At 33.7% G+C, this 13,704-nt stretch overlaps 2 protein-coding genes across 2 annotated transcripts; both read right to left on the reverse strand.

Annotated features, from left to right (window-relative positions):
- On the reverse strand, nucleotides 3,449-8,069 carry LOC109352325 (5'-3' exonuclease). The gene is made up of 7 exons (XM_019594254.1): nucleotides 7,625-8,069; nucleotides 6,388-6,558; nucleotides 5,585-5,819; nucleotides 4,947-5,169; nucleotides 4,602-4,756; nucleotides 3,981-4,142; nucleotides 3,449-3,732 (listed from the first exon to the last, which is right to left on the reverse strand). The coding sequence occupies exons 1-5, from the start codon at nucleotides 8,000-8,002 to the stop codon at nucleotides 4,618-4,620; spliced, it is 1,146 nt and encodes a 381-aa protein (XP_019449799.1). The 5' UTR covers nucleotides 8,003-8,069; the 3' UTR covers nucleotides 3,449-3,732; nucleotides 3,981-4,142; nucleotides 4,602-4,617.
- LOC109352326 (probable leucine-rich repeat receptor-like protein kinase At2g33170) lies at nucleotides 9,328-13,142 on the reverse strand. Its single transcript, XM_019594256.1, has 2 exons — nucleotides 10,427-13,142; nucleotides 9,328-9,804 (listed from the first exon to the last, which is right to left on the reverse strand). The coding sequence occupies exons 1-2, from the start codon at nucleotides 12,969-12,971 to the stop codon at nucleotides 9,506-9,508; spliced, it is 2,844 nt and encodes a 947-aa protein (XP_019449801.1). The 5' UTR covers nucleotides 12,972-13,142; the 3' UTR covers nucleotides 9,328-9,505.

The raw sequence follows: 13,704 nt of genomic DNA on the forward strand, positions 1-13,704 counted from the left end.
TCATTTTTTTTATTTTATTAATTATAGTGTTATCATAGCTCACCAATTACATAATAACAAAAATTCTAAAAGAATAATAGAAACAATAACAAGTTAAACTAATATAACAAAACTTTTCATACAATACTCTAATATTTCTACTGCAAAGAAGGGTAGTTGACAAGCTTTGACTTAGTTAGAGTTCTGAGTTGATGTCAAGAATTTTTAGTTGATTACTCAAGATCATGAACTGATTATTAAGCAAAGGTTTGGTTAGAATATCTGTAGTTTGAAACTCTGAATGAATATACTTCACATAGAGAGTTTTGTTTTGAATTTTGTCCCTGACAAAAAAAGGTCTAGCTCAATGTGCTTTGTCTTATTGTGTAGCACTGAATTATGAGACATGGCTATGGTGCTTAAATTGTCACAGTATATAGTAGGTGCAATATAGGACACATGAAGTTCCTTGAGCAAGGACTCAATGCACATCAATTCCTGAGTGGCTAGAGCTAGACTTCTGTATTCTGCTCCAATGCTTGATCTTGAGATAGTTTGATGTTTCTTAGACCACCAGGTAACAAGATTAGAGCCTAGGTAGAGACAAGCTCTAGAAGTAGATTTTCTATCATCCATAGTAGAAGCCCAGTCAACATCACAATAGGCAATGAGGGAGAGGTTAGAATTTGTACTGGTTGGGGTGATAGACAAACCTAAGGATTTGGTGCCTTGAAGATATCTAAGGATTCTTTTTGTAGCAGTCCAGTGAGCATTTAGAGGCTTGGCCAAAAATTGACAGACTTTGTTAACAAAATAAGTAATGTTAGGTCTAGTTATAGTAGCATATTATAAAGCCCTTACAATAGACCTATAAAAGGTTGGATCATCAAACAGGTCAGAGTCATGTTTGGTAAGCTTGCAGTTGCTAGCCATAAGAGTGATGTTAACTTTGGCAGTAGCCAGGTTTGCTTTATCAAGAAGGTCTCTTATGTATTTGGATTGTGAAAGAAAAAGAGAACCATCCTATTTATGCTTGACTTCAATTCCCAAGAAGTAGTTTAGAGGCCCCAATTGATTTAAAGCAAAGGTGTTGCTAAGATCCTTAATAACCTGCTTGACTAGAGAGAAGGATGATCATGTCACAATGATATCATCAACATATACTAGAATGTAGAGTTGATGAGTGATAGATGTGTGTATAAACAAGGAGTTGTTGTATTTGCTTATATTGAAGCCAAACTTGATGAGAGAACCTTTTAACCTCTCAAACCATTACCTAAGAGCATGTTTTAGTCCATAGATAGCTTTGTTGAGCTTGCACACCAGGGTCTTATATTCTTGTTGAAAGCCAACAGGTTGGGTCATATAAACTTCTTCTTCCAAAATGCCATTGAGAAAGACATTATTGATTCCAACTGTTCAATTAACCACTGATGCGTGATAGTAAGAGTGAGCAGAATCCTTATTGTGACATGTATAATGACATGAGAGAATGTTTCATTGTAGTCCACTCCATGCTTTTGATGAAACCCCTTTGCAACAAGTCTAGCCTTGTATTTGTTAACATTACCATATGGGTTTTCTTTTACTCTAAAGACCCATTTGCACCCAATAGCTTGTTTGTGAGAAGGTAGGGGCATTAAGGTCCAAGTTCCCAAAGCCATGAGGGCATCATATTCAGCTTTCATGGCTTGATGCTAAACTGGACTAGCCAGAGCTGATTTGGCACTAGAAGGCTCATATTGAGTGAGATGAACACTAGGAACTATAGTCCTGTGTATACCAGATTTTGATCTAGTCTGCATTGGGTGAGATAAATGAGGTGAAGAAGAATATGGAGATATAGAGGGGGAGGGTGAAGGAGCAGAGGGCTGATATTAAGAGGGTGAGGAAGCAAAAATAGGAGAAGAAGTAGGAGCAGAGGAAGACTCATACAAAGGAGTATGCAAAGGATTAAGAAACACATCGGGAGGTGAACTAGATACTGGATAAATAGGAGAAGACAAAGAATGACCAAGATGACTAGAATTATGAGAGGGTGGAGAAGAAGGCAAAGGAGGAGGAGAAAAATTATGAGGGACATGATGAAAGGTCATAGGCAAATGTAAAGAAATAGGAGACACAGAAGAAGAGGTTGAATTAGATGTGGTAGAGTGAAAATGATACTCATTAAAAATGACATCTTTTGAAACGAGTAGACTAAAGCTACTTATATAGTGATTGAGCAGTTATAACAATTGTCAGCTCACCAATTATAGAATAACAAAAACTCTAACAAAATAACAGAAACAATAACAGGCTAAACTAATATAACAAAGCTTTTAATACAATATTCTAATATTCTTTAATTTTTTCATCATATATACATGATTAATAATATATATATATATATATCATTTTAAATGTCAAATTTCATATCCATAATAATAAGTAATATTGAGAAGACTTTATCCCAAATGAGTATGTATTGTATTTAATTGGGTCTAGGGCCGGGTTAACTTCAGGTTAGGGTTCAAAAAATGGCTCAACCAACATTTAGGGTTGAGTAAGGGACAAGTCTTACCCAATCCTAGGAATGGCAACGAGGCGAATCAAGGTCGAGTTGTGCTTACCCAACCCCAAATCCGAAATCTAAAACTCAAACCCAGATTAAGCGAGTTTGAAAAAAAATACTATCATCCCCGAACCCGACAATAACCCATCACATGATAATGAAACATTAGGATTTGATGGGGTAAATATTATGTAACTTGATTTTATGGGTTGAACCTGTGAATTAATATTTGAAGAATGAGATTAACTTGGTTTAGTATTTAGTTCGGTTTTACCTTAAATGACCTTCAAAGTTCTTTGATGTCCTTCCCATGTGAAAATGATAGAAAGTTATACAATTTAATATTTATGCATTGTCAACAATATAAAATATTTTTTTATGATTGATATATTATCTACTATTCATTTATGATGGTTAACATAAGAAATGTAAGAATGATAGATGATGTGTTAGCCCTATAATCAATGCATACATATAAATCGAAACTTATTTAGTATAAATAAATATCATAAGACACAGTTGAATGAAAACTACAGAAACTTGTTGACATAGCTTATAAAGTTGGCACATTTCGTGTTCATGCAAATAGAAGGCAAGGGCATGAAGTTTGCAATGTATTTATTATATTCTATGCAGTAATAAGGGGATAAACCTGTATCTTTTCTGTATCCACATTTGGACGTTTTCCGCATGAAAAGGAGAAAAACTATAAGTATAATAAATATCATTAAGGAAACTTTGAATGAAAGTTTCACATGCTAGTGTTGAGATAGCTTATCAAATTTGACACAATTTTGTACAATACAAACAGAAGGCAAGGATGTGTGGGGTTTTTATGGAACCTTTTCATTCTCTCTTCCTTTCTATGGTGAATCAATATCCTTTTGGTATTCATATCTCAAATCCTGTATATGAAAGTGTGTTAAAGCTGGTTTTCCCAGCTAATGCTTCCCTTCCTTTTTAATATAATTAATCAATTCAGTCATTTAATAATACAAAAGGAATATTTTTAAGTTTACTTATATATAAGACTAAGAATAAAAAATCAATATATGTCACTGAATCTTCATAATATTTGCAGTTACATCTTATATTGGAGCCAATACCAGATATAACTTGCACATTTTCAATGAGAATGGTGACATCCAGCATTACTGCATTGGAAAGTACTCCATTCCATGAACTTTATCTTCTCACAACTGCACAATAAATTAATCCCAACAAAGATGTAAAGTACTGAGTATGAAAAGTGAAACTGATTGTCTAGACAATCATCTAAGAGTCTGTTTGCGAGTCGGTTTTTGGAGGGGGGAAGGGAAGACATCAGAGTCATATCAGAAGTGTATTTCATGGATCTAAAGCCTTCCTTTTTTATTCTTTCCCATCCAGAAACTAACTCGCAAACAGAACCTAAGGCAGCAATGGTGGGAGACAAATTTATATGTACCTCATGTAAAAATCTGAACATGGAACCTCATCTATGTAGCCTACTCTTCAGGATGCAATTTCAATCTCATAACAACCACTTGTAGAAATAGCTTTGATCTCTCATATGCATTGATTAGTAATCCCCATAACTCCAATATAATTTTTAGGCATGCTAGTTCATCTGTGGAAAATATAGATTCTGTGTTATGATAGCGGTAGGCAAGCAAGGCTCTAAATTGCAGTGAATGATGGATAAAGCTGGCTTCCTTTTCATAATGAACAAACATGGTACCAACAAGATTCCCAGCATGCAAACATAGAAGTAAAATTACAACTCTCAAAAGTTCAAGCATTATATTGAAAGAAAACAGTTGCTTTTTTTTGGATAAAGAAAATAGACACAGTTATTATTATTTTATTAACAAACAGATTTGTAGGAATAACGGTCGTACATGAAACCAAAAGTAAACAGCATAATCTATGATCATATGCTTTTAAATGAATAGTATTAGGACAACTGTAGTTCCTAGAGCTTGCCGGTGGTTAAGTTTTAGATTACTGACGGCATCATAGGCTAATTTTCTAATTGATAATGTTTAGAATGATGTGAATCTGCTAGAATACATTTTAGAGCACTTACCATAAGGATTCAACCATCACAGAGGTTTAGGTCTGCCGGTGTAAGCGAGCTCCTTACTCTCTTCCAGATGCTTGAATAAGGTAGACAGTGCAATTGTATCATTGTGAGTGTCTCTCTTAACCAACCACTCATCACAAAGTTGGACATCTAAATCCCTGTCAGAATTGTGATCCATGACTATTACAAATCGGAGGATGGTTGAGCATTGGAGGAAAGACAGAGCATACCGACATGGATTTGTCATTTATTTCATGAATAATGTTCCAGGAATAAATGAACACAAACAGAGACAGTAAAACCACAAAAGAAAAATGTGAAGGGAGATAGAGAAAGAAACATCAATACCTTTTCAATGCAAGAACTTCATAGTTTCTCCGTAGGTAATCAGCATACTTTGTAAGGGCATCCTGCGCATATGGTCTGCCCACAGTCCTTACTGCAGCCGCATTTAATAAAGTTTCCAATGAACCATGCTTTTTAATAAGTTTTAGAGCAGTCTTCCGACCAAAGCTCGGGACCACATGTTGGATACCAGGAACACCATCAACTTCGTCGCCAACAATACATCCTACACAATCACAACATACAAAAACAGGAATATTTGTCATAATGGCATTAATATTCAGCAAGTAAATTAGTAAACAAAAGCACAATCATTTTTAAAAAGGGTAAGAAAGAAATCCTCCTTCGTGTTTTTTCTCAGTGATTACATTCTAGTTCTTTATGCTACATGGTTCTATGACTTCTATCTGATCAGCACACTTACAAAAGTCTAGTTTGTGAAAAGCCTATTGAAGATATCTAATCAATACAGCTTTAAACATGCAGTTAACTCAGAAGAATGCAAATTTTGTTTAATAGAAAATTTAAGAATTAATTGAGCCTTGCCACAATAACTTTATATCTTATCATATTTATGTTAACACAATGTAAATGATGGAATTATCAAACATGAATATAGTTGTACTACGTGTTATACTCACTAAGGCTCAAATCAGACTGTGGATCACAATCATACTGATCTCTGTAGTGCTTCATGGTGTAGAAAGACCACCTTTGTAAATCTGGCAAAGGCATAACTAATTGCACATCTTCAGAAATAAGTTGCTTGAAATCCTTATCAGGGGAAGCAATCACCACTTGAAACCCTTTATTGAGAACTTGTCCAGCAAGTGTAGCTACAACATCATCAGCTTCATGTCCATCAACTTTTAGAACCTGCATGCTTATGTTTATGTATTTGGCTTTTCGCTTATGTTTGTGCAAATGATAATTTGTACATTCTTCAGAAACGAATAATAAACATAAAAAATACTTGACAAGAAGAGAAATGGAATCATTTTATTAACTAATTTCCTTATTGTTACTTACCCATAATTATCTCTTAAACTAGAATAAAAAATGAAGAGAAATGATACCAGTGAAGCAGCTATACAATCATGTCTGAGAGAAGACGTGTTACAAATTAAAGCAAAGCGATTTCTAATTGCCCTGTTAGTTACCTTGTCAACAACCCCGACCCCAACATGATGGAGGGGCTGAGAAAAGAGAATAAGATTTTCAGAGATTTCATTGTTTTAACATCCACATTCGACAACTAAGTACTCTATCAAAAAATTCACAAGTGCCAATTATTTCTCCCTTAAAGATACAGACTACCAAAGAAGCGGCCCACTTGTTTAGGAGTGATCTTTTATTTATCCTGGTGCAATGACAGTGATGATAAAATGATAGTATGCATAAATGTAAGGAAATAAAATTATAGTGATGATACAGAACAACTCACTGGTACATTGCATTTTCCAAGAACATCATTGATAACTTGATGGGATTTCCCAAAATGACCTCTTGAATATCTTTGCGGAGATGATGAGTATCTTGTGAATTTTCTCCTATGTGCTTTGTAAGAAGGTAGCAATTGTCTGCGATGCTCACTACCCCTTTCTCCATCAAAAACCTGCTTAGTCATACTAATATTAATGCCCAATAAAGAGGGGAAAGGACAGTAGAAAATAAGAGTTCAGCAGGAAATATAAGTGCAAATAATTTTTTTCTTAATTTTTTTATAGAAGAGAAGTATAATAAATGAGAATGAAGAAGAGAAGAAATGCAACAGGGTGAGGATAAGGCAAGGTATCCACAAGTGCTGAAAAAATGTAACAATACAAAATAAAACAATGAGGTCTGGCAAACTAGGAATACAGCAACACAGCCTAATCCATTTGCATATGAGATTGCAAGTTTGCAACAACCATGACACAAGCACCATCTAGAAGCTAAAAACATATCCTTATCTCAAAGATTGTACACTGCCACAGATTTTAGGCTCTTCTAAAACAACCCAGCAAGAACTATTTAAGGGTAGAGGACCACGACCAGTGCTCTCAATTAAAATCTCAAAAAGTTACTAACCAAATAACATCATTTCTGTGTACAATTCCAATGAGCCACAATATTTACCTGAATCTGATAATTACCTAATCATTAAGCACCTTAGCTGTTGTATCTAAAGTTCCTCTAGTTGACAAGTCACAGCAAAAAACTACAAATCGACCTTTGTTGTAACTTGTAAGAGGGGGTTATTGGCACTCCAAATCCCCTATCCACATTCCTTACAAGCCAATCATAATTTTAATTACTTTTGTTCTTATAAATTTGTGACGAGCAAACAAAATAGGATGATTTGTTCCATCCCTTTTAGTGGAACCAAAATAACATACTTTCCAATCATGTTATGTTCTATTCTATTTATAAAATATATCAAACATAAAGTAAAATCCATATGTTCAGTTCTATTCTGTTACTACCTAATGCTCATTTTATCCTACACGAAACAAGCCCGTAGTTCACTCAATGAGGCAATGTTACAACAACACAACATAAAGCCATGCAAGTTAGAAGCAGCAATACCAGAACCAAACTTTAATCTACAAACAAAGTTGAGCACCACAAAGGGTCAAAAGAGGAAGATAAATAAACACTAAACCAATAGACAAAAAGAGAGAGTGGGGAATTGGTATTACAGCAATAACAGGGTCAGTGTGAGTAACTTGGGAGAGGAAAAGAGAGAGCCATCGAGCAAAAGAGTGCAAGCTGGGTGTGCTTCCTTCATAACAAAGTGGATTAACATCTAAAAAGAATACCCTTTTCTTCCCACCCTTTTTGGTTTGGGACAGAGGTTGCTCACCAAGTGTTTGATGGAATGATGCACTGAGTGCAGAAGAAGAACCAGCAGTGTGGGAAGTGAGTGGTTCTGTTTTCTTAGTGGTTGTTGTTGTTGTTGTGGGTTTTTGAGCTTTGCAGGATATGGAAAAGGTTGGGTTGCAAGTAGAAGGGAAAGAGTAACATGGTTGAATGAAAGAGTGAGAGATAGTGAACAGAGCCATGTCTATTGTTTTCATGTTTGGGATGTCACTAACATAGGTACCTGTACCATCTCATCCTTGTGTTAGTATTTTGTATTTTCTGTATTGGAGGTGATTGTAAATTTGTGACATTTCATTTTAAAAAAATTAATGATATAAATTTTAAATTATTTTAAATAAAAAATATAAATTATGAAACTAATTTAGGAAGATCATCCAATCCTGAGTGAGTAATGTAATAATTTGTTCATGAAAATATAAAAGTTTAAATTAATACTCAAAGATAGTAAATATAAGTCAAAATAGTCTATTCATAGAAAAATACTAAAATGATAATTTAATCCACATCTAATATTTTGAGAATCATTTTCAATTTTCAATTTTACCAAATTAGTATATACAACATTGTTGAAGAAATAAGTGTTTCTATTTGTAAGCTTCCCCAAATTATGCATATGCTAATGCTACAAATTTTATACTTTTAATGATACCAAACTTGGGCATGGATAAGCATAACATACATAGGTACTATTTCATTACTCTTTTTTTTCTATTTTTAATTATATATTTGTATATATTTTTTATTATCAATATATCTATGTATATATATATATAAGTATAAATTATATTAACTCAAGTTTTAATGAAATTATATAAATTATTCATTTTTTGTGCTTATATAAATTACCTTTATACACATGCATTTCATTATTTGCCCTTCATTTAGATTACTTTTTTAAAAGTCAGCAATTAAATATCAATAGTGGATAATGTAATAACAATATATAAAACTTATATATTATCAGTTCGATACACATTTTTCTCTTATATACATAAGTTCTATTGACAACCCGTGTAGGTAGTTAAGTAAGACCGTAAGAGCAAATTACATTCATCTAGTTGAAGTTTACTTAAAATCACACTTATAGTCTATTTTCTTCTTTAAAAGATTACATCATCTCCCTCTGTAGTGAAGGGGTAATGATTATATATATATATATATATATATATATTAAGGGATTTGTATAGATACAAAAAAGAAAATATATATTATATTGGTTCGTTGGATTTAAAAAAACTAATGTTTGACATTGAGTGTAATTAGTGTAATTTAACTTGCGTGTAAATGAATCCCTTCTGACTGAGATTTTTATATGTTACTGTGACTATACCTGTACGAGATATAAGTATAATTTCTTAAATAAAAAATTGTGACCAATATAATTAAATTAAATAAAACATGATATATTATAAAAACAATACTAAATAGTATAAAAATTAATATTTATTCATTATTTTAGTTAATTAAAATATAATATAGAATGATTGAAATAAATTCTTAGAATTGTGGATACCAATTTGTAATGTACTGTATGTCTTCTCTTAGCAAACTAATTCATAGATGTAATGGCTCCAAAAAATTTGAAGATGAATGAAGTGAAAATAAATATTAAGAGTCATCTCATATGTATGTACACCCCTCCGAAACTAACTTGTAAAGATACCTTAGTTTTTTCAAACCCTGGAAAATATATAATTTCATCTAGCATTTAGTAGCATCCTAAGCACACTCTTCATCTTTGGTCTTGCTTCTGGTGATGTACTAACACAAACAAGAGCAACTTTGAGAATTGCTAGCATCTGATTTCTAACAGCCTGTGATGTTCTCCTGACATTAAAATCAAGAATGTAATCCTGGTTTGTTGAATTACACAAAACCCAATTCACCAGTTCTGTTCCCTCAGTCACTGCAGGTTTTCCGGTCAGCAATTCGAGCAGAATGACACCATAGCTGTAGACATTCCCAGCCTTTGTTATTGTCATTGTGTATGCATACTCTGCAAACCAAAACATATCTTGTTAAGAGCTTTGCACACTAAAACGGCTTAGCTAGAATTTGAATTCTAAGTCTTTGGTAGTATATGCATGAGGTGATGAGGAAAATAATGTTGTTAAATGTAATTTGCAGGCTATATGCTAAAGTAAGTGTTAGATGAATTGTGTGTTTGTGTAAACAGCTTAGTTAAGTGTTTGTTCAATAAGCTTCTTTGAAATAAGCCTAAAAGAATTTACTTCGATAATTTTTTCAATAACCTTATTGATCTGAAAAGAGGCTAGTCTTATAAACTTCTACAAGTTAAAAATAGCTTATAGGAAGACCATATATTATTTTCATAAGCTGTTTTCTTAAGCCTAAGTATGCTCTCTATAGGATCTTCCAAATACCCCACTGTTTATCTTTTTATCATAAATCAAACTATTTTTAGATAAGACCACACAACTGATACCAAGAGAATGAGTAAGTAACTACTTTGCTTAGAATATTAACAAGAAAATCGTAACTTAATGGAAGCCATAAACAATTTGATCCACATCAACCCTACATTATAGTTATTAGATAAAGTTAATCTATAGACTAAGTAAAAACTAATCAGAATAAAAGGTTTAGGAGTTTCTAACCTGGAGGAATGTAACCAACAGAACCAGCAACTGTAGAAAAATTCCCTGTACTCTTTGAGGGATCAATCACTTTGTAGTGTTCAATATCCCCAACTAGAGGTTCTTTGAAGGACTTCAGCATAATACTTTTACTTGACAAATCTATAAGTATTGGACTAGATGCATGTCCATGAAGAAAAGAAAGACCTTGAGCCACCCCAACAGCTATACTGTATCTACTAGCCCAATCTAGAGACTCTCTCATGCTTCCATGAAGAACATCGAAGAGAGAACCATTTGAGACAAATTCGTATAATACATAAGCAATGTCATTGGACAGAACATAGGCCAAAGGAATCATCACATTTGAATTGTTCAATTTTGCCAAGACTTCGAGTTCTTTCACAAATTTATCATTGCTGCTTCCCACTGCCAATATCTTGTCACTCCAATTCAGCTTCTTGACAAAATAGACCGATCCGGATGGCATATCGGCCTTGTAGTAAGTCGAAAACCTAGTCTTTAGAGTAACATTTGATGTCTCGGAAACAGCTTCCATGGCCTTGGAGAAGTCAATCGTTGCTCTATGGATCCCATTCGGAGTTAACAAGTTACTTTGGATTACCTGAGGAAGGTGATTATCTTCGCTTGGCTGTATATGCTCACCATTAGCCCGATAAATGTGTCGCGTGACTGATACAGCCAGAAGCATTACCAGGGCAATGAGAAAAATAGCTGCTGCAATTGCAATGAGGACTGCTACAGCCACGGATATTCCCTTTTTAGCAGATGTTGAATTGTCCTGTCGAGTATTACTTACCAGATTCCTATTTCCTCCCGATTCAACATGAACATAAGAGGCGAAATTTGGAATGACACCAGACAGCTGATTGTTAGAAAGTAACAAATGTGTCAAAGACAACATTCTGCCTAGATCCTTAGGAATTTCACCAGAAAAACCATTATTTGAGAGATCCAAGACTTCCAGGTTAGTCAAATAACCAAAACTGCTAGGAATAGGTCCAGTAAAGAAGTTGCTACTAAGATTCAAGGCAATCTGTAGACTTGATGGCATGCTTGGAATCACACCACTTAGTTGGTTTTTCCCAAGTTGGAGTTCTAGAAGTGATTTTAAGTTTCCGATGGATGTCGGTATGGATCCACTCAGATTGTTTTGTTGCAAGTTCAGGATATTAAGGCTGCTCAACTTTATCATCACAGATGGAATAGATCCCTCCAGAGAATTCCAACTCAAATTCAGTATTGAAAGCTTCTGTAGTTGGCCAATTTGAACTGGGATTATACCGTTAAGCTTGTTCATTTGAAGCTTCAAGACTTGAAGCTGGCTCAGATTACCAAGCTCTGGAGGCAATTCTCCACTAAACTGGTTATGAGCCAAGCTCAACAATGTCAAATTCCGGCACGAACCCAAGCCAGCTGGTATAACTCCTGTCAATTGATTTTTTTCCAGCTCCAAGTATGTCAAACTTTTAACTCTTGAACAAGCATCAGAAGGAATGTTTCCAGTGAGAAAATTGCTCCCTAATCTCAACCTGATTAAGCTAGATGAAATGTTTACAGGTAATGGCCCAGATAACTGATTATTGGACAAATCTACAATCTGCAATTTTGGTTTAGATAAAAGATCTTCTGGAATAGACATTAAGTAATTATAACTAAGATCCAAACTTGTGAGATATGTTGTGATCCCTGGAGGTACAGCACCCTTGAATTTGTTCTGATTTGCTGCAAATCTTGCAAGAGTAGTGATATTCCTGAGTGATATTGGAATTTCACCATCGAGTTTATTAGAGGAAAGAATCAAACTTTCCAATTTAGATAGCTTTCCAATATCACTAGGAATAGACCCTGAAAGGTTATTTGCACTAAGATCAATCACAGTTAAATTTCTATAACTCAATATTTTATCAGGAATTTTCCCACTAAAATTATTGACAGAAAGCATAAGCTTCTCCAAAACCATTGACTTTCCAAGGTTGGTAGGAATAGACCCATTGAATGAATTGAAACTGAGATTCAAACTCTTGAGGCTAACAAGTTCATCTAGCTCTAAACCAATAGCCCCTCCCAAAAACTGATTGTAAGATAAATCCAATGATTCCAATCCAACAAAACCATGAAAAGTTGGTAAAACACCTTGCAAGTTGTTTCTAGAAAAATTCAGCAACTTCAACCCTTTATTTTTCCCACATTCAATGATGAATCCTTCAGGGATTGAGGTAAGTTGGTTGTTTGAAACATCAAGATTCTCCAAAGTTTCAATTTGGCAAAGAACAGGAAGAAAATTATTGGAACTGAGAGTGTACTTAGATAGAGTAATACTAATCACAAATGAACCACTACTATCACAAGTGACTCCATTCCATGAACATGGCTTTGGTTCATTTATGATATTCCATATTGGAACAGAAGCATTAAGAAGCTTGGAAACTGTGATCATGGTGTTTGTTTGGTTTTGAGATAGCATAGATAATACCATTGGACAGAAACAAAAGAAAAACATAATACTAAGGAAAGAGGTGTTGGTGTACTCATACCTTCCCATGTTCTTAGCAGATATTGTGAGTTTTGTGATTAGGATAATATATCTATGTCTTTAAGGAATGTGTGTATGTAAGTTGATGGAGTATATATTTTATTGTGGATTCAGGTTGAAGAAAACATAAAGGGAAAAAATAAGAAGGGATTAAATGAATAAAGCAAGAATAATGGAAATATTTGTAAGAGAATATTAGAATATTGGGGTGTTATATAGTAGAAGTGTGTTTTGGAAACTTAATGGGAAGAGGGTAAGACCAAGAAAGTGTTGGGAGTGGAGTTGACTGACATTGCAGGTTTATGATGGAAAAAATGTTTTCCAAATTGAATCTTAAATCATATTCTACACCAATAAAAATATATTATATCAATTAAATATTTATTATTTTTTTATTTGTATTTTATTGTTATTGATATGGGACAGAATTTGAGACCATGATTATCCCTTTTCCACTGCACAAAGACGTGTGTAACACATTCAGACAAGAACTGTAGTGGTTTCTCTTGTCCCTTTCTTCTGTATTTTTTGCTTATAGTAAGTACTATCTTTCTTGAATTTTTTTTTATAGTTTAGCAACATGTATCTTTGATATGAGGTCATCCTGTTTTAGTCTAAAATATTTGACCTTTACAATATAATAATAAGGTTAGTTTTCATTTAGGAATTTTTACCCTATAAATATAATTTTACATAAAAATGTAACATTTTAAACTATTAAAGTTACATATTAAAACTGTTT

The sequence above is a fragment of the Lupinus angustifolius genome, chromosome LG07 (genome assembly GCF_001865875.1).
Source record: "Lupinus angustifolius cultivar Tanjil chromosome LG07, LupAngTanjil_v1.0, whole genome shotgun sequence".
In the NCBI taxonomy this organism is placed as follows: domain Eukaryota; kingdom Viridiplantae; phylum Streptophyta; class Magnoliopsida; order Fabales; family Fabaceae; genus Lupinus; species Lupinus angustifolius.

Bases quoted from the DNA above. Each gene is read 5' to 3' on its own strand.
- LOC109352326 (XM_019594256.1), bottom strand. From the start codon at position 12,971: ATGGGAAGGTATGAGTACACCAACACCTCTTTCCTTAGTATTATGTTT. The intron at 9,805-10,426 runs GTTAGAAACTCC...TTTGGTTTGCAG, and splicing joins TGTTGGTTACATTCCTCCAG to AGTATGCATACACAATGACA.
- LOC109352325 (XM_019594254.1), bottom strand. From the start codon at position 8,002: ATGAAAACAATAGACATGGCTCTGTTCACTATCTCTCACTCTTTCATT. The intron at 5,170-5,584 runs GTGAGTATAACA...GTGATTGTGTAG, and splicing joins ACAGTCTGATTTGAGCCTTA to GATGTATTGTTGGCGACGAA. The intron at 4,757-4,946 runs GTATTGATGTTT...CAATTCTGACAG, and splicing joins GAAGTTCTTGCATTGAAAAG to GGATTTAGATGTCCAACTTT.